Source organism: Zootoca vivipara, chromosome 2 (genome assembly GCF_963506605.1).
Source record: "Zootoca vivipara chromosome 2, rZooViv1.1, whole genome shotgun sequence".
Classification (NCBI taxonomy): domain Eukaryota; kingdom Metazoa; phylum Chordata; class Lepidosauria; order Squamata; family Lacertidae; genus Zootoca; species Zootoca vivipara.
The window spans coordinates 71,384,991-71,408,354 of record NC_083277.1 but is presented as its reverse complement, the minus strand read 5'-3'; the positions used below and the strand labels follow the sequence as shown (position 1 = coordinate 71,408,354).

The 23,364-nt window shown below is 40.7% G+C and overlaps 1 protein-coding gene across 2 annotated transcripts in view; it reads right to left on the bottom strand.

Moving 5' to 3' along the window:
• Positions 1-946: 946 nt before the first annotated feature.
• The window catches only part of ARHGAP26 (Rho GTPase activating protein 26), a 210,016-nt gene continuing 187,598 nt past the window's right edge, over positions 947-23,364 (bottom strand). For both annotated transcript variants that reach the window (XM_060271691.1, XM_035105360.2), the window contains exons 21-23: positions 14,303-14,413; positions 8,128-8,219; positions 947-2,904 (exon numbers count right to left, since the gene is read on the bottom strand). In XM_060271691.1, coding sequence (XP_060127674.1) covers positions 2,816-2,904; positions 8,128-8,219; positions 14,303-14,413 — 292 coding nt within the window. In that variant the 3' untranslated portion in view covers positions 947-2,815. The remainder of the gene's footprint in view (positions 2,905-8,127; positions 8,220-14,302; positions 14,414-23,364) is intronic.

Here is a 23,364-nt window from a genome sequence, read left to right as displayed (position 1 = left end):
ACTGAGTCCTTAAATCATCCCCACTTGTGCTGTTTTGTTATTGAGAGTACCTGATCCCATCAAACTGCTTTTACCCCCAATGCATAGTGTTTGAAGTGTGTGTGTGTGTGTGGGGGGGAGGAATCAGAATCATAGGGATAATAAAGGCAGTCTCTCAATTATGTCCACCTGAAAATAAGTGGGCTGATGTATTGGGAGCAGAGAATGCAAGTACCTGCACTTATCTCCCAGCAGCAATAAAAGCAGCTTGGTAGAGAATTTCAAAAAAATTAAAAAAAACAAATACACCAGTTATAGCATCAGAGATTGCATGGGTATGTGCTTGCTTATTAAAAGAGCACAAGAGAGAGTCTTAGCTGGCTCAGATGTCGCAAGAAACCATGGATAGGAGGAGCAGGTGAATGGGGGCCTCAGACACTTGTGCTGCCCCCTCCTCCTGCAGTACAGAAACAAGAAATTCAACAATTCTCTCTTCTGCCTTTGATTAACTACAGCTTGTCATGTTGTCAAATCAAACAAACTGTGATTAATCATAATTATGGTTTGGTAGAAACAAGCCAGTGTCAAGCAACGGAGCTGGCTTGTTTCAATAATGTTAAGATTAACCACAGTTTAGTGTTCAGATGAAATCTTAAGGAAAACCCCAGAGATGAAATATTGCATACAATACGTATATTATTTGTTCAATAAACACTAGAGCTTTGAAATGAACAAAACACAATAGAAAAATACACTTACTACTCTCCTTCAAAGATGCCTAAAAATATTTACAAAAATGGAAGATGTGCAAAAGCTGCTGCCAGCTATAGGTGCCAAAATGAAGGAGACCAGGAAAAATCATTTTCTCTAATGTTGGTGTGTAGATTTGTGCTTGCCTCTGCATCCCTTGTTAAATATGCTTAAATGCTGACTGAATACCTAGTTTATTACACTTCTGTTAAAAAAATCAGAATATATAAAAACTTTACTTCACAATATTTCAAATCATCATATTTACATCTCGAATTCAAAACAGTCAGTGAAACATACAGCAATGTGAACACTCAAGAATTTAAGATTAAATTAAAAAAAGCATACAAACATTTTAAAGCAGAAGAAGTCTATGGCCACTGAAATATGATAGCACAGCAGCTGGGGCAGGGGGCAGGGGAGCCACAATTCTTCAGGAAGTGCCAGTTTTTCCACTTCTGTAAGTGGGCCAACTTTTCAGTTTCAACTAAACACAGTCAAAACTTTCAATTTCTTTTTAAAGCAAAGCATGGTATCTGAAAAGTTTGGCTTTTAAATCATGTCATTAAGTGTAAATTATACAGCTATGCAGACAATATGCAAAACAACTTGAGAGCAATTTAGAACAAGGGTGCATCTTCCCCAAAACAGGTATTTCACTGAGAAAGGCATTACTGAAAGGCATCAATGAATAGGTGAAAACATCAATCCTAATACTTCATATATGTGTGTTTTCCAGCTTTTTCACTCAGCTGCACAATAAATACAATATTCTAAGACAGGTGACTGTGTAGAGGAGGGGAAGGGAACCTGCGGCTCTTGAGATGTTGCCAATGGGCAGGGATGATAGTTGTAATTCAGTGGGATCGTTAATGCTAAAGGTTCCCTGCCCCTGCAGTGTGTATCACACACACACACACACACACACACACACACACACACACACCAGGATACAAAGCAAGCAAGGGACATAATGACAGAAAGTATTGCTGTGAATGACAGAAGCTGCCCACATCAAAGATAGGCCCAAGTGCACAATAGGTTTTGGATGCTTGTTTCTACAAATTTGTGCTAGAGAAGGACAAGAGAAGGACAGCAAGTCTCTCAATTCTGTGCTATTCTACAAAAGCCACTCCTTGTCACCCAATAAGGAAATTCCTGTTTGAAGAGATTGCAGATATTTTAGTCTTAGCTCCTCTGTTGTTGTGTGGTTTTTTTTAAAAAAGCCTTTATGAACTTTGGTCCAAAACATTATATTCTTCATATTGCTGATGGATTTCTCTTTTTTGGGGGGGGGGAATCACAGTTGCTACACACACTCTGAAAAAACAGTCAGATTCTGCTGTGTGTCTTGCTTGGACATTAAAAAGTTAAAAGCATTACTGTAATGCAACTGCTGTATTGTTTTTGGTCTATGTAGTGAAGCAGTTCTCATTATTGGAATTATTTATGCGTTGATTGTCCAGGATGGCTAATCTCTGCAGAAGAAAGCCATTAGTGTCTTGATGTATATATAAACATTATTTTCACCTTCTGGAGATAAAAGGAACAGACATGGTTTCCTCCAAGCAAACCGGAGGTTTATTTTGGCCAGCTAGAGGAAAGCGCAGGGGGTCTAATTTTTGTTTATCTAGCATTCCCTGGATGTTACCTGAGAGGGCACCAACAGATCAGTCCCGCAATGACTTTTGTGATTTTGTGCAAGTAATTCCAGTTAAATGGGGCTTGGTATCAAGCAATCATTTTAAACCACCTTTACACACACACACCTTGCTAATATCGTGCCCTCTAAAACAAAACACAATTTAGAAAGTGGGTGCACACCTTTTGTAGAAGAGCGGAACAATCTCTGCTGAAGTTCCTCCCCCTTTCACATCCACCATTTCCTGCAGTGTCTTTGTACAAACATTGCATTACATAAGGAGCAACATACATTATTTACATAAACATTCATCTGAACAGGCACCAGAGTCCTTCACCTTTCTTTTCACAGTGGCAAACAGCAAAAGATCTACAATACTCTAATCGGCAGTTGTCATGGATACCATGTAAAGCTCAGCAATGTTGTGTGTGAATGGGTCCATAGTTATAGAAACTCCACATAGTTCTCAGGGATCAATCCTGTTTTTCCATTCAAGGTTCCTTCCAACCAGCCAGGCTCTTGAGATGGATGAACTGAGAAGAGAGTTGAAGGTTATTAAGTCTATAAATCCCAGACTTTAAAATAGAACTAGAATGTTGACTAACTTTTATATTTCCTGTTCTTCCTGGCTGTAGGAGAGTTTCCTCACCAGGATCGACCCTCCTCCTGGCCACAGACAGACAGGGTTATCCTCCAATTAAGTCTTTCTCTGAGAGGAGGGGCTCCACATAACATGCCTGAGCAGTGTATTTTCCAACCCAAAACAGCAACTTAGCAAACCTATTACCTGTATGTCTAAATAGCAAAGAGTTAAGAAAGAGTGAGGAAGATAGTTGAGAGACATCCCTGGATGTCTCTGCCTAACACCCTAAATCAGCTAACAGAGAGAAGAGTGTACTGCTGAAGAATGAACCAGACGACCCTGAATCTACCAGGAAGAACAGAATGTTTATTGGTCAGACAACATTCCAGTTTCTACCCCTAGTGTCCAGAGAGACTTCTATAGAGTTTACAATCACTGTTGTGATTGCAGATTACACAGGAGGAAAAGGAAAGTAGTAGTGAGGGTGACAATGGATATGATCAAACATACATATGCATTTACACTTTGCTTCAGTAGGAAGCAAGGACTAAGGGGTTAAAGTCTCTGGCAGCATCTCTCTCCATTCTCTTGCTGAAGAGCCTAAATGTTTATGGTTCCCCTTGCTCATTTCCCTTTTCTGTAGTGCTGAGGTTTCAAATTCCATCTTTCTTCCCTTGTGGCCTATTCCTCAGCCTAAAATTTCCTTCCATATTATCTTGCCTAGAATTCATTCCCACAATCTCCTTGTCCCCACCCTCCCCACCCTTTTCTTTTTTTAAGCTTTCTATGTTTATGTAGTTAACAGACATTAGGAAACTATATTCCTGTTTGTGAAAGCCATCGTGATGACAACAGGGTTACATAAGCCTGGTCATACATTCCAGCTCACAGGAGGAGGAAGGAAGGAGGAAGGAAGTATTATCAAGAGGCCATTGCTGTTTCTGTGCAGATAATGCTAAAAGCCACTCTTGGGACTGAACAGGGCTTTATGGGGAGAAAAAATCTGGAAAGATAACCTTCTATACTTAAGAAAATTAAAGCACTTATTCTCTTTCTGGCTTGCTCATTAATGGGATTTCCTATGCTCGACCTGGTAAATAGTTTCCTTTACTGATTTAAACTCTAAGATGGCAATAGACACGAGGACAGCCAAGCAGCATGAAGCATGCCCCGAGATAACTCCTCCCCCCTGCAAAAAGATGTTTAGGGTAGCGTGGGTTCCATGCCAAACTTCCACAAAAGAATGCTACCAATATATATATACTTTGGAGCAAGTAAAAAGTTAACAGCAGAAGTGTGGCAGTTGAACTTGAGTTGCGCACCAGCGTGCAATTTTGTGCAATTGAAACACCCCATTCTGCTCCCTGCCCCGCCCTTTTAGTGACATCTTTTATGACGTTTCTGGGTCAATTCCAGGTTTGGTGCTGTGCGCGTTTGCACAACTGTACACATATTGGTCATGCCTAAAACAGGGGTTGGCTGCAAACCTAAACCTGTGTTTGGGAATTAGGTTAATCTATCAAATGAAACACAAAACTTCCAGAGTAGATTTGAACATGATTTTATGCCAAGAGATGAGAGGTCAGCAAAGTAATAGTACTCTTCTTCCTCCTTACTTTTTTATCTTGCCCTTCCTTGAAGGAACTGAAGGCAGCAACCATGGTAGGAATCCCACCATATTATTTCCTCCTCACCCGATTGATAGGTTTTCAAAATGTTATCAAAATTTAACACAAACAGCAACCTTACAATGGCAATGGATTTATTATAACTAGAATGGTTAGTATGAAGGTTGCTTTTACTTATTCATACTCTATACTGCTCTCTCATTTTGTTCTAGCCCACTAATGTATATGAGGACAAGAAAAATGCTTTTATATTTATTGGGTGAGGGAGCAGGAAGAGGAATTTGAGTAAGTATACTTTTTCGTACAAAATTCAAGACATTTTATTTCAAAACTGAACATCGAAGTCCTTCTAATGGTTAAACAAGCAAAACAATGAGGCACTTGGGAACAATAGATCTCTAGGTTGGTTTGGAACAGACTTCCTCAAACTGCGGCCCTCCAGATTTTTTGGCCTACAACTCCCATGATCCCTAGCTAGCAGGACCAGTGGTCAGGGATGATGAGAACTATAGTCCCAAAACATCTGGAGGGCTGAGTTTGAAATTCCTGGTCTGGAATTTCTTTCTCAGACTTGGAATACAAATTTACTTTTTAAGAGGAAACTGTGTACATATCTTAGGAAAGGTTTTTAAAATGTCAGCATTAAGGAAATTCTTACAGTCTCTTCTTACAGCCTTAGTCAAATTTACATGTTTATATTAAAATGATTAATGCAATTGGTTTTTTTATTATCCTTTCAATTGATTTCCACATTGTTCCATTATTATATTTAGATCAGAACAGGATAATGTATAGGAGAAGGCCACCTGTATAATCCTTGTTAGTATTCTCAACATGTAAGGTTTTTTGGGGTTTTTAAAACAGTATTTAGCTTTAATGTCCCCCACCACAGTCGGAAAACTTCAGCTTCTAAAGAAGATGGTAAGAGGGGCGGATGAAATTTTGCAGTTAAACCAAGGAAGGCAGAGAAACATTTGGAAGGGAGCATGAGGGTAATCTCATAAACCCCCCTGCGATGCAGAAATATTTTGTACAGGGCTCAAACCCATGACCCTGATATTTAGAGTTTCATGCTCTGTTGACTGAGCTACACTTGGTCTATGGTATCGAAACAAGTGGCTGTGAAATTATATTGTGTGATATCCTGTTGTGACCATCTGCTAGTGCAGTAAAGTCCTGCTTCCTTTCTACAGTAATGGTTGATTGTGCCTGAATTGAGAAAAGTAGTCACACCACCTACTTACCCTTATGTTCCTCCAGTCAGTAAATGTTGGAGTTATGGAGACAGACCTTTCATGGCTTTTGGGGTGTGTGCCTGGATTTAATGCCTACTATTCTGGGATTCTACTCTTGTTGGAGTATAGAAGATTAAGAAGAACTACATGTTTGCCTGAGCTATGGAAAACCTTACTATTATGATGATTTTTTCCCCTGCAGCTAATGGTTGCTGCCATGGACAGTACCACCATCTCTATCTGCCATATCTTTACCCTGAATTCACCTCACAAACTGGAAGTTCCCATTCATTGTAGGGGTGTGGCATGACCCTGATGTCTCTCAAACCACCTCCAACCCCTCCTACTCAGAAACTGGGATGCCACACAAATGAAAAAACAACAACAACATTTGTTTGTTACATTATACTAGCTGAATAATGACCATGTTAATTGGCAGCATGCCAAAAACGGGGGGGCATCAACTATAAATGATAAGTGCTGAAAGGCCCTCAATGCTGACATTTATAAACCGCCTCTCCAACAATAAAATATACAGTATAAAGTATACAGCCCCCTACAGAGTTATTTAAACGCGGGAAGCAACACTAAATAGTCTGCCCATCTTTGCTGTGATCATATGGCAGGCTTAAATAAATAAATAAAACTGAACTGAAAGAATGGAAGGAAATTCTGTTGCACCTTTCACTGCATTAAAAAGATAAGGAGGTTTCCAAATACTTCACTGGTGTTATACAGTTAATAACTTTTGCAAAAATTAGAGATGTAAGTTAATCAACTCTGTAGTTGGCAAATTGTCGTTCTACATGCAAATGTAGCTATTATTATTATTATTATTAAGGAACCTAGGGAGGGAAAGGTACTCCTACGCATGATGATTTGAGCAAATGAATAAAAGAGCATGAAATAACGAACCACTGTTACAACTGAATGTGAAAAAGGTGAGCAATTGGCTGCTTTTCTCCGGGCCAGAGACGGGATTCTCATAGACCATACTTTTGCTACATACGGTCAGTTTGACTAATGAGAAGCAGACTAACATAGCTAGTTTGACTTGCTAACTCTCACGCACGATTATAGCTCCAAGTTGAAAAAGTATGGCAAATAAAAAATGTGCTTCATTTGACATGATATTTGTCTTGTTAAAAACTATTTTTAAAGTGTTTTCTCTTAATGCAGCAATTATAAAATGCACTTGGTCACATTCAGTAGGTCGACTGCAACATAGTCCTAAGTGAGGTAACTAGGCACGGAATAAGATCCATTAGCACAAGAAGACTCATTCTCCTCTCATCCCCCAACCTGTTCTGGGTTTCCCCCAACCTTTCACAGCATATTTAGGAGGCATGGGGACAGAAGAGGGGGGAAAGTCCCATTGCGCTGAGCGGACCTCATTCTGTGTACACAACAACCTATCTGAATCTAGTGAATATTATGCAAGTTGTCTCTCAGTGTGGCCCAGCTGATTTTTATCTAGCAACCACTGTTTGTTCAATATAAACAGCCTTTCTCCATTTGTTCTGCTTTTCTGTATGCCTAAGAGCCAGGAGAGAGCAGGCTACTAATCAGCAGAAAGTTCCAAGAATTCTATCTGAAGCTTGCAGTCTTATAAATAGATTTATTCTCTTCTTCAGCATCTTTCGTTTTTGAAAAAATGGTAAATTATGGCCACTTCTTCTCTCCCACTCTTCCTCACTTAAACCTGTTAAGAGTCTCTGTCCTCAAACTCACAGGTTTGTCCACCTGCCATTTGGTAATTTTCAGTGAGTCTTTTACTCCTGACCAACTGACCCATTAGCAGGTATGGATAAAGATGACACTGCTAACGTACCCATGTTGAATGAACTGGGCTGGTATTTCTAGTATATTATTATCAATCCAACTGAAATCTCTTCAATAGTAACTGAACTGACAACCTGCAGTTAGAAATACAGCCAAATACTTATGTGGTTGAATAGAGTTTTGCAAATTTCAACATCCAGAAATTAGCCATGTTTTCTCCTGTTAATTATTCCTCATTTTCCCACCATAACTGCCCTATGCCAGCAGCTCTCTCTCCTCATTGGGTTCAATTGAGTATTTACCTTTGCAACCCCAAAGATGCACAAACTGGTGTGCAACATATAGATTTTAGCCCATATGTTCCCAATTAGTAAACATCAGGCGGTCAGAAAGATGTAGTCTGTATCACCATTTGTAACAGGATGAAGTCTTAAGATTACTCAGTGGGAAACACAAGCCTTCTCTCTTGAGAAATCACCATTCACTCTTCTTTGTATTATGTAGGACTGGCCACACATGGATACTCACCATTATCAAATATGGTGCCTGCAGTGAAGGAGAGTTCTGAGTCGTGCTCTGCTTTGCAAGCATAGAGTGCTCTGGCTCTGCGGAATGGAGAACTGCAAAAATAATAACAAAAGAATCAGCACGCAGGAAGGTTTGACATGTTTTGTGTGTGTGTGTGCAGACTTGAGAATTTCTAAAGTATTTTCTCCTGAAGAATCCTTGAAACGTGGATCAAAACTGCCAGATGGCAAAATGTGGAGGAAAAGAGGAAACACAGGTCAAGGGAAAGATAAAAGGAATAATATTCAAGATAACAGCAAGCATATTTAGAGGAAGAGAGAGAGGGGGGGGGAGGGATGTAACATTTCCTCTCCAAAACCAAGTTTCGTTATTTTGGATTATTTCAACATTAACTGCTGCATTTGGGACCAAGGGAAGCCCATGGTTGCCCAATGGAATGAGCAATACTATGTCAGGGAGTGATGGGCATTTAAAAGAAAAAAAGAATTATAGGCAGAGAAAATGAATCAACTCTAAAGAGTCAGCTGGAAAAACTTTGTGTGTGAGTTTCTGATAAGAAACATAATCCAGAGGCCTGGCTCCTGGTTGAGGCTGACGTAACCAAACTCTGCTAGCAATCTTTCCTTGGCATTGTAAATCATTTGAACTGAGGTTTCGTTGGTAATTTTTCTCTCTAGCTCAGTTCCAAGGCTCCCATCTGCTTGAACAGTACAATGCAAATTTCCAACCCCGAGGAAGCCTTTCCTATAGTGATTTACCTGCAGTGGAACCTCCATGCCACAAACCACAGTCCTGCCTACTCACATGTTACAGAGGCTTGAGAAATAAAGCACCATCAAACTGGAGTGGCAGCTGCTAGTAAGCCCTGGACATGCTGCCCCATGAGTGATCTCTTTGCCTCTGGGGAAGAGTGGCAGAATGAGACACATTTTCCCCAACAAAGCTCCTGGTCCTGCAGCAGTCAACTGTTGCTGCTGTGACAATTCTTGGATTTCACCCAGTCAAAAAAGCTTGAGTGAAAGAGATGGAGCCTAGGTGAGGCACTCTGATTGGTAGAGCTATGGCAGCTTCCTAACTGTAACTGGAAACTAGCAGAAGGTGACACCTTTTAAGAAGAGGCCTTTAAGCCCTGCTTTCTCAGTCACTTTAGAGAGACCTTAAAACCCAAAGCATTAAATGTCCTTTTGCTTAGAGGGCATTCACCAGTATGATTAATCTGCATTTTAAAGGACAACTGGACAGCTAAACAGCAAGTAATGTAATCCACCAGAGAGCTCAGAGGCATCATCATCATTATTAGGTTGGATTGATTTTATTAGTTTTTTTGGACTGACAAATGTCCCATACTCCCCCCCCCCAAAAAAAAAATTCATTGAAAAACCTTTTGGTCTGGAATTTGGATACACACAAATCCTTCCACTGGTTTCTCATATTTATTTTTTTTCCTCCTTGCAGATTAGCCATATGCCTGACTGACTGTGTTAACACAGCATTTTTTCCCCATTAGCAAAAAGCACATTTGTTAAATTTGAGCGACTTTACAGTCTTTGAACATCCTCTGCTGACAAATGCATACAGGGAAAAACAGATCACCTGGACAGCAGCATAATTAATGTCAGAAAATGGTAGAGAAGTTTCATTCCATTCCAGATCAGGAGATCTACAATGGAAGTTTGTTAAAGCAGCCAACGATTATTGCATATTAACTGTAGTTAAGCAGAACCTCCATCTAATCATCTATCAAGTGTTTCAACTAGAAGGAAGGCCAATGGGGGATCTCCTAATGCAAATAATATCTTTCAGGCAAGATTGTCATCTGAGAATATGGTTAAATTCTCCCTCCTTCCCTGCTGTGATCACAATAATTATCACCACTAGTGGATGCTTTAAAAAAGAAGAAGTGTATGTTAACAACACATCTTGTTTGGTTCTTGTCTAAATTGAGATTAAACTATGAAAAAATCCTAGTCTTTTTCTGGCACTAATTAGTGATCCTTTATCTTTGTAAACATTATCAAGATGGTTAAGAGAGTTAAATTCAACTGCTGCAGTTTCCCATTGATTAGATATAAAAACTGACATTTAATGCACACAATCACTCTAGCATATGGCATAACAGCAGAGTAAAAATATATTAGTGTGAATGAATGGTAGGAACAGAAAGCTACACACTGAACATACCCAGTGATCGTTACAAAGTCTGTAAATCCAAACCTAATGAATGGAAGACCAACCCACCCAGCACTACTTAATGACTAGGACCAAATCATTCAGTGCCTCACAACTGGGTATAGAATTCACAAGGAGGCAATTTCAGAAGGAGGCACTTTACTAAAAACATTTCCAAGGAAAACATTTAGTTATGTAAAGAGATTGTGACAATTGCAGGCTTCCTACTTGTTTCCTGTTCAAAGCTTTGAGACCAGGAACAAGACACACTTATTTAGAATTTTTCCTCATCCCACAAAATCTCTAATTGAATCGTACTCACCACACCTTGGCAACAACAAAAGTCTTACATTCAATTTAGGATTCCTGTTTGAAGACCACATTAACAGGAATATGATAATCAAAAGCAATATTTTGCATTCAGATGGATTCAATGAATAATGGGAAAACATAACACCTGAAAACATTTCTATTGCAATATGTTTGTGTGTGGAAATTAATTAATACGAACCTTGCATTCAAGAGTCTTGCATGAAGGGTCCCTCCCCAAAAATGTTCAGAATACAACATTTTACTTAAGTCACTATGACCAATTATGGCTTATGTGCTCCATGAAACCAACATGTTGGGTCAAGTGGTCTGTCTGGATTTGTAGAACACCCGCAGGAACGAAAACAAATGAGAAGGGGAACTCCACAGAGACATTAAACACAGTTTAGGGAGATGGGAAGCAAAGCCGGCAGGGTGGGGGTCCACAGGGGAAGACCGTTCATTAATTGGTAATTAATACAAGTTACAAGAACAGCTTTGAACAATAAATTGCCACTGCCTTGTTCTTTTTTTTTTTACTGGTTTCTTTTCTTTGCTGTTATCTCAGTGTATGGTGCTGCAATGCCCTCCCTTTCCTGCTGCAGTGCCCTTCATAGCCCAGCCTGGATTACCAAGGGCATTAATGAGCCCTAGATATTTCTGATCAAGCTGCTTCTTCTTTTTTTAATTTCTGCCTCTGAGCATGGCACATGGCCAGAAAAGCACTCAGTCGAGTTTTGCCCATGTGACCTTGTACAGTTTATGGGAAGAGTGAGAGATTCCCTTGTGTGTGCACACACCCCAGACTCATAATGACAGCAATTCTGATTTTGTTACACTACACGCAGCATTGTATCAAAACTAAAATGTGACATAGCCACCTTGTAGGGGTATTTAAATTTGCAGATTTAAGGCTTGTGAGTGGCTTCCAATTAAAATTACCATACCCTGGCCAGAATGCATGTGTCTTTTCTGTGCCCTGTTAATAAACTATAATGTCTAGCATGCATCCCTGTAAAAAGCAAGCGAGAGAGAGAGAGAGAGATAAGGAAAAAGAACAAGGTTATTAGCTGATTGCATAGAGCTCCTACTCAAGGTTAACCCTGAAGAATTTTAAGACATCATGTTAACTTCACTGCTTAGCAAACATCTGAAGGAATGCAGAAGTCTTCATCATATTGTGTTCCAGAGTAAGGACGGGTGTTGCCATTTCAAGGTTACATACAGCAATGAATTTCCTTTGACCAATACAGTACCAGGCACCAAGGCTGCCCAGAAGTTCTGTCCCTGATCCAAAGATATATCTGTGGTTGCTTAGTAGTCAATTGCATCCTGCACATTCTCAGAAGAACAGATACTGAAATCAGGTTTCAGAATGAATCCTAGATACACATTACAGCACCACAAGCAAGTACTGTAACAATTTTTACACAGGTGGCAGACACACGATACACATTGTATGTGGATTTCCATCGCTGTCACAGAGCATCCTGCCACGGTTACTTGTAAAGAAAACTGTTTTCTGTCCAGTGTAACTTCATGATCATGAACCCTACGCTATGCCACTTAGTAAAGGGGTTTTAACTCCAGTTACAGTGGTGCCTCGCTAGACGAATTTAATTCGTTCCACGGGTCTTTTCTTATAATGAAAAATTCGTCTAGCTAATCCCATAGGAATGCATTGAATTTTTTTTGATATTTTTTTTTTTGCCCATAGGAACACATTAATTGAATTTCAATGCATTCCTATGGGAAACCGTGATTCGCTAGATGAATTTTTCGTAAAACGAATTCGTCTAGCGAGGCAACCTCCGCTCGAAAAATCCTTTCGTTAAGCGGAAATTTCGTTAAGCAGGGCATTCGTTAAGCGAGGCACCACTGTATTGTCAATGTAAGCTAAGCAAGCTATATAACAAAATATATTTTGAATATAATATACAAACAAGCTCAAAGAATCAAACCTACTTTGGGCTCAACTTGTTGAGTGGAAGCTAATCAATATAGGGTTGGATGGATTCGTACATTTCTGCTCTATGTAACTTTCACATGTGTTTATTCGCTGGTTCATCTCATCTGTCATGTAAGAATTAGTAACACAGCTCCAGAAGTGGTGCTTGCTTGTATTGATTTGAAAAAGAGAAAAATGTTCCTAGTAAAGGTAAAGGTAAAGGTACCCCTGACCATTAGGTCCAGTTGCGGACGACTCTGGGGTTGCGCGCTTATCTTGCCCTATAGGCCGAGGGAGCTGGCATTTGTCCACAGACCGCTTCTGGGTCATGTGGCCAGCATGACTAAGCTGCTTCTGGCGAACTGGAGCAGTGCGCGGAAACGCCGTTTACCTTCCGGCCGGAGCGGTACCTATTTATCTACTTGCATTTGACGTGCTTTCGAACTGCTAGGTTGGCAGGATCAGGGACGAACAACGGGAGCTCACCCCGTCGCGGGGATTTGAACCGCCGACCTTCTGATCAGCAAGCCCTAGGCTCAGTGGTTTAGACCAAAGCGCCACCTGCGCTGTGCAGAGTAAACTAATGCATGGATGCAGGCATCTTAATCAAGGCACACATCTTGCCATCATGGAGACCATGCATTAGCTGAGTTTGTCCTTGTGATTGCTCTTGCATTTTCTGCAGTTGTCCCCCAAAGTGGATCAGGACCCAGGTTCATTTGCAACTTGGGATTCCCTTCCTCTGGACTGTTTTGCACAATTTTTTAAAATTGGGGGTGGGATGCTTTCTCCTGTGCATTTTGTACACCTGAAAAATTCTCCTTGAGTATATTGCTGGATTAAAACTGCTAGAAAAACTGCAGCCAATGGAAATAATTAGTAAACCATGTTTCTAGCATGGGCTACCCAACTGTTGTTGAAATATAAGGTTAGCTTGTAAATGAGAAGAGGACACTATCTCACATAAAGATAGTCCAAGTCCTGGGAACCAATGCTGGGCAAACATTTGTGGCTGCCATTCTGTACTTACTTACCTGGGAGTAAGCCCCACAGAACTCAGTAGACATGTATAGGACCACTCTTGGAAATAAATGAAGACTGTAATACTATTGGTCTTTTGCAACTATATCCATTCTTTGGCTGAATGGGCCTGAATTTTAAGAGGTCAATTAGTTTTTGAATGTCTGTAAATGGTTGGTATATATTTACCCATATTAAATGTTCCAGTTCTCATAAATGTCACAACCTCACTGCCTCCGAAACCCTCTATTCTCACTGACACAACTGAATCTGAAAAAAGGAGAACTGGACTGTAGTTAAATGTCAGGTTTAAAAGAGATATAATGCATTTTTTATCTGAAACTATTCATATTTGGGGAATGGAAATGAAAGCTTACCTACTGCAGAGATGGTTTTAGTCAGTATCAAGCAATTCCAGCAATTTGGCAAATATAAAACAAAGTCAAACACAACTAAAGGGGATTCTCCAAAGCTGCGTTAAGAAGAAAGCTAAGGTTGACAGTGCTTAGATCACTCAACCAATCACTCCTCTGGAGGTCATGGAATGTTTAAAAGTTTCCTTTTCTGATGCCTGATGGCAGCTGAGGGATTGTGACAATCTGGTAACTAAAACAAGCTGGGCTGCAGTGAGGAAGCAACGTAGGGGAAAAAAAGCTTGTAAACATAAAATATGATAGCAGCAGTGGCAACTTAATTGAGCAAAACAAAACCCTCAAACCTGCAACAGACCTGATGGGGGATGAGTCGCTGGACGTAGAGGAGGTGGGCATAGGGCTGGATGGTGCGGAGAACATAGGCCAGGACGGTGAAAGGGGTGACGTTGGACTTGGATTCTGAGGGCTGCAAGACAGAACCGGATAACTCATCAAGACACAGGAAACCACAACACAGACAGGTACACACACTTAAGGTGCTTGGGAAATTTTTGTAGCATCAGAGGAAAGTACAAATGGAAATGTTGGGAACTCTGGAAAATTGTTCCAAGACTGGAGGTTTGTTTATCCACATGCAAACACCTGTGCACACAGCCACGCCTCCCCATTACACCTGGTTTGTCATTACCTGGCTGGCAATGACAAACCTTACCTTACCTTGCCTCATTCAGTAATAGTATTCCAAACTACAGAGGCCACCTCACTGCATACAGCTGCTTACGTTTTAATATTTCCAAACAACTAACAACATTTCCAAACAACTAATGCCCACAACTTTTGTTTCAGTTTGTTCTGGTGCTATGTGTGTGCATCGTGAAAAATGATATCCTGTTTACATTTAGGAGTAAATGAGCATGCTAGAAAGCCAAGGGAGCATACTGTTAAAAGGATGGCAAGGAAGGTGTGCTGCCTCTTCCACTCCATATGGAATGCTAGTAAGACAAGACAAAAACAAAAAACAAAACCTGCCACCCTGCCCCCACAATAAATCATGTAGAAATGAAAAACTGAATTTCCACTGAGATGGTGTTAATAAAAAGTACATTTAACATGCCCTCCGTCAGTAGCAATGAGCAGGCCTGTGTTGCTGACCTTGCTTCCCAAAGCTATGCACTGCTGCCGGTTACTGAAAGAAGGGGGGAGCAAGGCAGTAGAGAGCTCGGCACGGTGCAGGCGGAGTGTCAAGATCACTTGATACTGTATCCCACTGCTGTACCCGCACCATCCCAAGCTGCCTGCCACTTTGGTCCTCCCTCTCTCCCTCATGGCAACCAGCAGTAGTAGACTGTCTTCTTTGATTATCCAGTTTAGATAGTATAGTGGGCTTCTCATATAGAAGAAAAAAGGCACATATTTGAGTACATTTTCTAAATACACTTATCACTTCAGTACACAGCTTAGCAAATTTCTCTCAGTGCAGATATCTACCACCGGTCCTAAAGGATCTTCATTGGCTCCCAGTACTTTTCTGAGGACAATTCCAAGTGTTGGTGCTGACCTTTAAAGCCTAAACGGCCTCGGCCCAGTATACCTGAAGGAGTGTCTCCACCCCACCATTCAGCCCGGACATGGAAGTCCAGCTCTGAGGCCCTTCTAGCAGTTCCCTCACTGCGAGAAGTGAGGTTACAGGGAACCAGGCAGAGGGTTACCCTGTGTAATGCAATCCCGTCAGACATCAAGGAGATAAATAACTACCTGACTTTTAGAAGATGTCTGAAGGCAGCCCCTTTTAATGTTTGATGTCTCACTTTGTTTTGTTGGGAGCTGCCCAGAGTGGCTGGGGCAACCCAGTCAGATGGGCGGGGCATTATAATTATAATTACCACTAGAAACCAAGTTTAAAAGGTAAAGGGACCCCTGACTGTTAAGTCCAGTCGTGGACGGCTCTGGGGTTGTGGCGCTCATCTTGCTTTACTGGCCGAGGGAGCCGGCGTTTGTCCGCAGACAGCTTCCAGGTCATGTGGCCAGCATGACTAAACCGCTTCTGGCAAACCAGAGCAGCACACGGAAATGCCGTTTACCTTCCCGCCGGAGCGGTACCTATTTATCTACTTGCACTTGATATGCTTTTGAACTGCTAGGTTGGCAGGAGCAGGGACCGAACAATGGGAGCTCACCCCGTCGTGGGGATTCGAACTGCCAACCTTCTGATCGGCAAGCCTAAGAGGCCCAGTGGTTTAAACCTAGTTTAGGAGGTTCCAATAAGGACCAATCTACTACAGTACCATCAGTTTGCAGTTGAGGATAATATGGGTAACATCCAAGTAACTAAGACTGCTTGTCACTAATGGCCAGAATGTTGTGAAGAAATTTTTGAAGTCCCCTTCTCTTAAACATATCACCCCACTTGGGGGGGGGTCTGAATTACCTGGTTCTGGTTGAAGAGCAGCACCAATGGATTAGTTTCCTGTCATTCATTCAATTTGGATTTCAGAATTTTGTAAAGACTGCTGCACATGCTCAGTATGGTCTAAATATGGTTTCCTGCTGCTACTACTCATCTGTGCTATCTTTTTCCCTTGCAGATAAACCACACACAGGGGACAATTATGTACGATAACACACCATTTATTTTTATTCTATGGAAAACACACCAGTTGAATTGTAGCTTGTATATGGGCCTTGCAAATTCCCTGCTGAGGGACACAAGGATAAACAGATCAATTAGAAAGATCATGCCAGAAAAAGACAAACCTGGCTTCCACCTTTTCATGATGAAAAGATGTGTGAAATGTTTGTGAAAGGTGAAAGTGGGGAACATTTTCCCTTTAAATAAAAGGTTAAAAAAATACTCAGAAATGTTATCTTTCACACACACACAGTACCATCCATTTGGCATGCCCGCCTATGTCTACTTCTTTTCAGAGTGTATGGATAATATATATAAGACAAAGTATACAGAATGGTCTTCTATTACAGGAGCTGCATAAAAAGCTTTTTTTCAGTCAGTCTATTATGACAAGCATTTGGATGAAGATTTTCCTTACTTGGAGTTGAATGGAACTGTGCAACTGGTCTTGCTTTTCTGGCCAGAATTACTCATGGGTGTGGTTTACTTGCAAAGGCGAAAAAAGTAACACGAAGTGGAAGGAGCTGTATATACCTCATTCTGAAATTAATTGTAGAAATTCTCAGAGAATCGGGTGTTAAACAGTGCTGAACATGGGAAAACAGAGAACTGTCTAACACGAAGTCATATCATTAGCCCGCCGAGAACAGCATGGAGTGTCAGCAGCTTTCCAGTGTTTCTTCACAGCGGTTTTCTCCAGCCTGACCTGGCAATGCTGGGGATTAGATCTGCATATGAAGCCTGTGCTCTACCAATGCGTGTGGCTAGCCCTTCTCCTGGTGCATGGAGAAGTGAATATGAATAAGAAAAATGTACCGGTATTTACTCCTTAGGCTAGTGGCCTTCCAGCATACAAAGAAATGTTTTGTTGCTTCTTGAAAATAAGTTTGCTTTATTGGCATTAAATCAGGCACCAACATAATATATTGAGTTCTTTGGGTATCAGTATCATTTAAGCTCTTTGATTTTTCTCACATAATGTGAGATTGGTTTACAGCACATACTGGTAGAGTGATTAAGCTCCTACAAGGAAGAGAAACGCAGTATTTTCTTTCACTGTTAGAACCGAAGACAGAGATTGTGCACTGTACTGAATTCAGATAATTTTACAGTGTTGCTACATACTTGTGGTTTATAATGCTAGAGCTCCAATAGAAAAAGGAGGCAAAAAAAGCATGCTGTCATGCTGTTGAAGATCTACCAAATAATCTGACTGGGCAATTAGAAACCTTTTAAAAAAAATTGGGGAAGCTAGCACTCCAAATCACTGGTTGGCACATACACTTCCTCAACCTAGAGCCCTCTCATCAGCTCCAGGCAGTGATCATGGAATCAGTTCATAGGTGTTTGAGTTGGAAGGTCTTTCCCCACAAAACAGTTTGTGCATTTTCCATATGGATATTCAAGTGCAGCAGGAATGTAGCTCTACAAGTGCCATTGGTCTACAACTCCCATCATCCTCAGCATGGCTGTTTGTTAGGGAAAATTGAGTACTTAGTCCCAATCCCTGGAGGGCACAAAGTTGGTGAAGGCTAGTCGAGAACCTAAGTTTTACTACAGGTTTGCAAGGAAGATACGTGCCATAGTGTGAAGATGGAGGAAGAGTTTGCCCCTCCCGAATGCCACAAAGGCATTTGATTAGAGTTAACCTTCTAGTTGTTCTAGCTGGCTGTGTTGAGAAAGCTACCAGGAAGTAAAGTTTATGGGAAGTCAGCACTGCAAAGCACATATTAACGCAATAATTTAAGGTGCACTTCCAGTTGATTATTGTCACCAGCTGATAATAAATTTAAGAAAGTTTATTTAAAAAACAAAAACAAATGACAAACAGAAATTTACAAATATTGCACATCCCTGTTAACAGAGGCCAGAAACTGCAGTCTTTTGCTTATCACAGCTTTTGGTTTGGCCTGTATTCAAATACATCGCTGTGAAAGCAATATGTAAATAAGCTATTTAAGTCTGAATAGTTATTTAAGTCCGAATAGTTTAACCGAAAAAAATTATTATCACAGGAAAATATACAGTTACTTAGAAACATATTATGGTTAAAGTATATAATTAAGATATTTTCCCCTTTTCAAACCCTTGGATTTTTCTACTGTATAGAATCATTATTATGTTGAGGGAATAATGCAACTTTCTGTATTCACAGAGCACAGCCACACATTCACACATTACCATTCAGCCAACTTTCCTTCTGTACATGAAGATCAGTAACCAAACCAATGCTGGAATTCTCATTTACTCACAGTAAGGGCTACATCTTACTATATGGTAACTAAAATTGCATCCAGGGCTAAGCAGGACACATGTACCAGATTTCTAAGAAAATGAGTCTCCAGCGTATCTCCACATCACCACAAGCACTCACTAGGTGTGCCAGTTGTTGACAAGCCATTCACTGAGAACCAAATCTGGGTGGGAAGCCTAATCCCTAGGAAGACACAGGTAGGTAGCCGTGTTGGTCTGACGTAGTCGAAACAAAATAAAAAAAATCCTTCCAGCAGCACCTTAGAGACCAACTAAGTTTGTCATTGGTATGAGCTTTCGTGAGCATGCACACGTCTTCAGATACACTGAAACAGAAGTCACCAGACACTTATATATAGTGAGAGGGTGGGGAGGGGTATTACTCAGAAGGGTGGTGGGAAAGTCCTAATAAACTGCTGCTGTGATTGACTGACTGATAGCTGTTGACGGCTGTTAACGACTACAATTGGTCAATCACCCTTTCCCACCGCCCTTCACTATATATAAACTAGAATCATAGAATCATAGAGTTGGAAGAGACCACAAGGGCAATCCAGTCCAACCCCCTGCCAAGCAGGAAACACCATCAAAGCATTCTTGACATATGGCTGTCAAGCCTCTGCTTAAAGACCTCCGAAGAAGGAGACTCCACCACACTTCTTGGCAAAACTATATTTTGTTTCCTTAGGAAGATAGTTGCAGATATGTCTAGGTCAAGCCTACTTACCTTCACTGCATGTTGGCTTTTTGACTGTTAAAATGTGTTTCAATACCCAACTATTCTGCATTGTTTCATTGCTATTTTCTTTTTCAGTGCAATTTCCCTCCTCTCGTTTTGTCCTCACAGGCATCGACCTCATTTGTGACAAGCTGCCATTTAATTGTAGTGGCTATGATGACCTTACTGGTGTGATCACTTCATGAGTGCTTGTAAACACAATCCAAGGGGATCCAACTGAATTGAATGGCAGTGTGGGCAAATGAGACTAATGACTGCACAAACAAAGAAGAAACAAAATGGTTATCGAGCATGGAGCACAAAATGCTAGAAAACAAAAACTAGATATGCTGATGGCTTTTTCAGTAATGTGTGGCTACATCCAATCAGATGTACTGTCTCTTGAGCAAATGTATGATTTAATTTATACCATGCCCCACCTTCCCAAGAAGCCCAGTAATATTAACATATTTACTTGCACTGGAAACCCATTCCCCTCAAATTTGGTAACACTTGGGAGTAAAATTCAAAGACAGATTTCCCAAGAGCTTCAAATGCTCTTAGCGGAGGCTTGACAGCCATATGTCAAGAATGCTTTGATGGTGTTTCCTGCTAGGCAGGTGGTTGGACTGGATGGCCCTTGTGGTCTCTTCCAATTCTATGATTCTATGATTCTATGAAATGAAGCCAGAATTTTGTCCATAGTTTTCTACAAAATACTTGCAATGTAAGTAATGGCATTGCTTCACTCCCAACTGCCTGGGCATCATTTTGCTTGCATTTCTTAAGAACTGGAAGCCAATGTGTTGCCATTGTTTCCAATATTACATCAGATTCATGTGTCCTACATTGGAGTCCAAAAAAAAAAAAAAAAAAAGACAAGACAAGAAAACCCACAGTGGGTCGTGTATAAGGAGCTGGTGGCTTCATTCCAATTTTCTTGTGGGAAAATATCCCCATCATAAGAATCAACATCATAATTTGGCACAAAGACAACATTCTTGACCAGATTAGAACAGTTTTTAATGGAGGTCAGTTGTTGAGTTTTGTTGTTGTTTTTTTGGCTGCAACTGTCTGGGTTTATTCTAGGCAGCCTTAATATTTGTTTTATACAAATATAATGTAGACAAAAGGTAGTGGGGGGATGAACACTGCACTGAATTTTCACAAACACTTAATGTGAAGGGGTGACAAAAATATTTCCCCAAATGTCTACGTCTTTTGTTTCTTACAGAAAGTCTTCACAGTCCCAATAAACTGCTGCTCTGACACCTTTTTTTAAAAAAAGTATTTTCCCCGGTTTGAACAAATAAGTTAACCACAGCCAGAAAGACTTAGCAATATGTCACCCATTCCCATCACCCCCACCCTCTGAATATACATAAGGGTCTGGTGGATTCTGTTTCAGTGTATCTGACGAAGTGTGCATGCACACGAAAGCTCATACCAAAATAAAAACTTAGTTGGTCTTTAAGGTGCTACTGAAGGAATTTTTTTGATTTTGCTTCGACTCAGACCAACACGGCTACCTACCTGTAACTAGAATTATGTTCAAGAGGATATTGTTTCTTTGCTAATTATACCGCTTTAAATGTGGATCTTGACTGAATTTTGCAAATTTGATTTTCATCTGCAATGTTTCGATATTTTATAATGCTGTGTTTATGATGCCTTAAGATCTGCTGCAGTCTGCATAGAGATATTCCCAAAAATATAAATCAGTATAGAAATTATATCTAAATATAACTGTGGTTTATGGGATGGGGAGTCTTTGTGGCCTACAGATAAGGCTTTGAAGATGAGGACATTTAAGCTCAGTCTTAGTTAAAACCAAGTAGAGCTCACTTATTTCTAAACTGTTAACTCACAGAACAGTATACAGTGGTACCTCGGTTTACAAACACAATTGGTTCCGGAAGTCTGTACTTAACCTGAAGCGTACTTACCCTGAAGTGAACTTAACCTGAAGCAAACTTTCCAATTGAAAGTAATGGAAAGTGGATTAATCTGTTCCAGACGGGTCCGCGGAGTACTCAACCTGAAGCGTACTTAACCCGAGGTATGAGTGTAATTGGTTCCGGAAGTCTGTACTTAACCTGAAGTGTACTTAACCTGAAGCGAACTTTCCCATTGAAAGTAATGGAAAGTGGATTAATCCGTTCCAGACAGGTCCGTGGAGTACTTAAACTGAAAATACTCAAACCGAGGCGTACTTAAACCAAGGTATGACTGTACAACTGTAGCAGTGTATATTTATGAGAAGTGAGCATAGTGGGGGAAAAATAACAATTCCCTCCAACATAATGAGACATTGACTCCTGTCCAGGATCCTTTGCTTTGTGATGTGTAATTAGCAGCAGGTTAGAGACACATCTACATAGCAAGTTGGCCCATGCTTCACGTTGTGTATTGAGCTGCTTAACTACAAGGACAGGGTTTCACAAATCCTCTTGCCAGGGCGCCCGTTATTTGTAAACTGCAGAGAACACAGGGCTACTGGTTTTATGATTAGCAGATCAATGCATGAGAATCACACTGCTTCTGCTTCCTACAAAAGGGAAATGAAACAAGATCCTCTCCCCCGAGTTCTCTCACGTACATAGAGTGTTTGAGAGAAGGTCAGGAGGGTGTGTGGGGCTGCAGAGGACACACAAAGCTATACAAGTTTCTGGAGATGAAGAACCCTCTCCTACAGCAAGTCCTCTGCACATGATGCCAGATAACTCAGGGAAGGAATTGAGTCTTTTGCAGAAGGCAGAAATAACAAGTGCTTTTTAATATATGTTGCCCCGACCATTAAAAAAAAAAGAAGTGCTATAATGTGAAAAAATGACGCCAAAGTGTGAGAGAATGAATGCCATGCCAGCAATGTTCCATAGTCTCCATGAGCTGTAGGATGATTGTAGCATGGGCATCCTCATCTGCATTATAGTTAGGTGGAGTGGACCACCCTTGGCTAGAACACCAGCACCCAAATAGCTTGTGGGAGGAACTGTGTCCTTGATCCCACCAAAAGAAAACAGGTGGGTACATACACTTTGGGGAAGTTATGAGTCACAGATTCACTGCACTGATAAGTTCATTTTCTTGCAATACTAAGGCACATTCTCATCAGTGAATAAGAATAAACAACATCACTTAAAAATGCAAAGTCTGCAACCTCTTTACTTTGAAGAATGAACCAACCTATGTGTGTGCTTCCTAGAAGTACACGTAATCCTGTAGAAACATGATGTGTAAACAAGTCCTCAGGAATTCATGTGCAAGTTAACTTTTTCAGATTATGACTATGTCTACCTCAGCTTTGATCTGCCGCTGATGTGGAACTGACAAAGAGTGTGCAAGTCTGCACTGCATGCCTCTGGTTTTGTGTCACTGTTTGTGCTTCGACATTGTCACTGAAAAAGCACAAGGGCTTGCTGTGACTGGTCTGGGTGATTCCTGGCTATTGTCCCGTATTCTACTCCTTTCCTTTTTCATGTGTACCAATGTACCAATGCATCTGTGACCCCATTCGCCTGAATACTTTGCTAATTTCATATTCCAAGAGAAATGAAAGTCAGCACGTTTACTAGGGTAGGTTTGGATCACAGGTGCAGTTTTTAAAATATAGTACTTAATTGCTTTTAGGTGTGTGTGTGTGTGTGTGTGTGTGTGTATGACACAAACCTGATTGTGCAATTTATGAGAAGTAGAGAACATATACCGTGTATATATATATACATACACGAGATAACTGTGTTTTCTGGGACAGTGACTGACCAAAGTCAAATTAGATTAACTGTGACAGTGTTGAAGCATATTGAGTGAATATGCA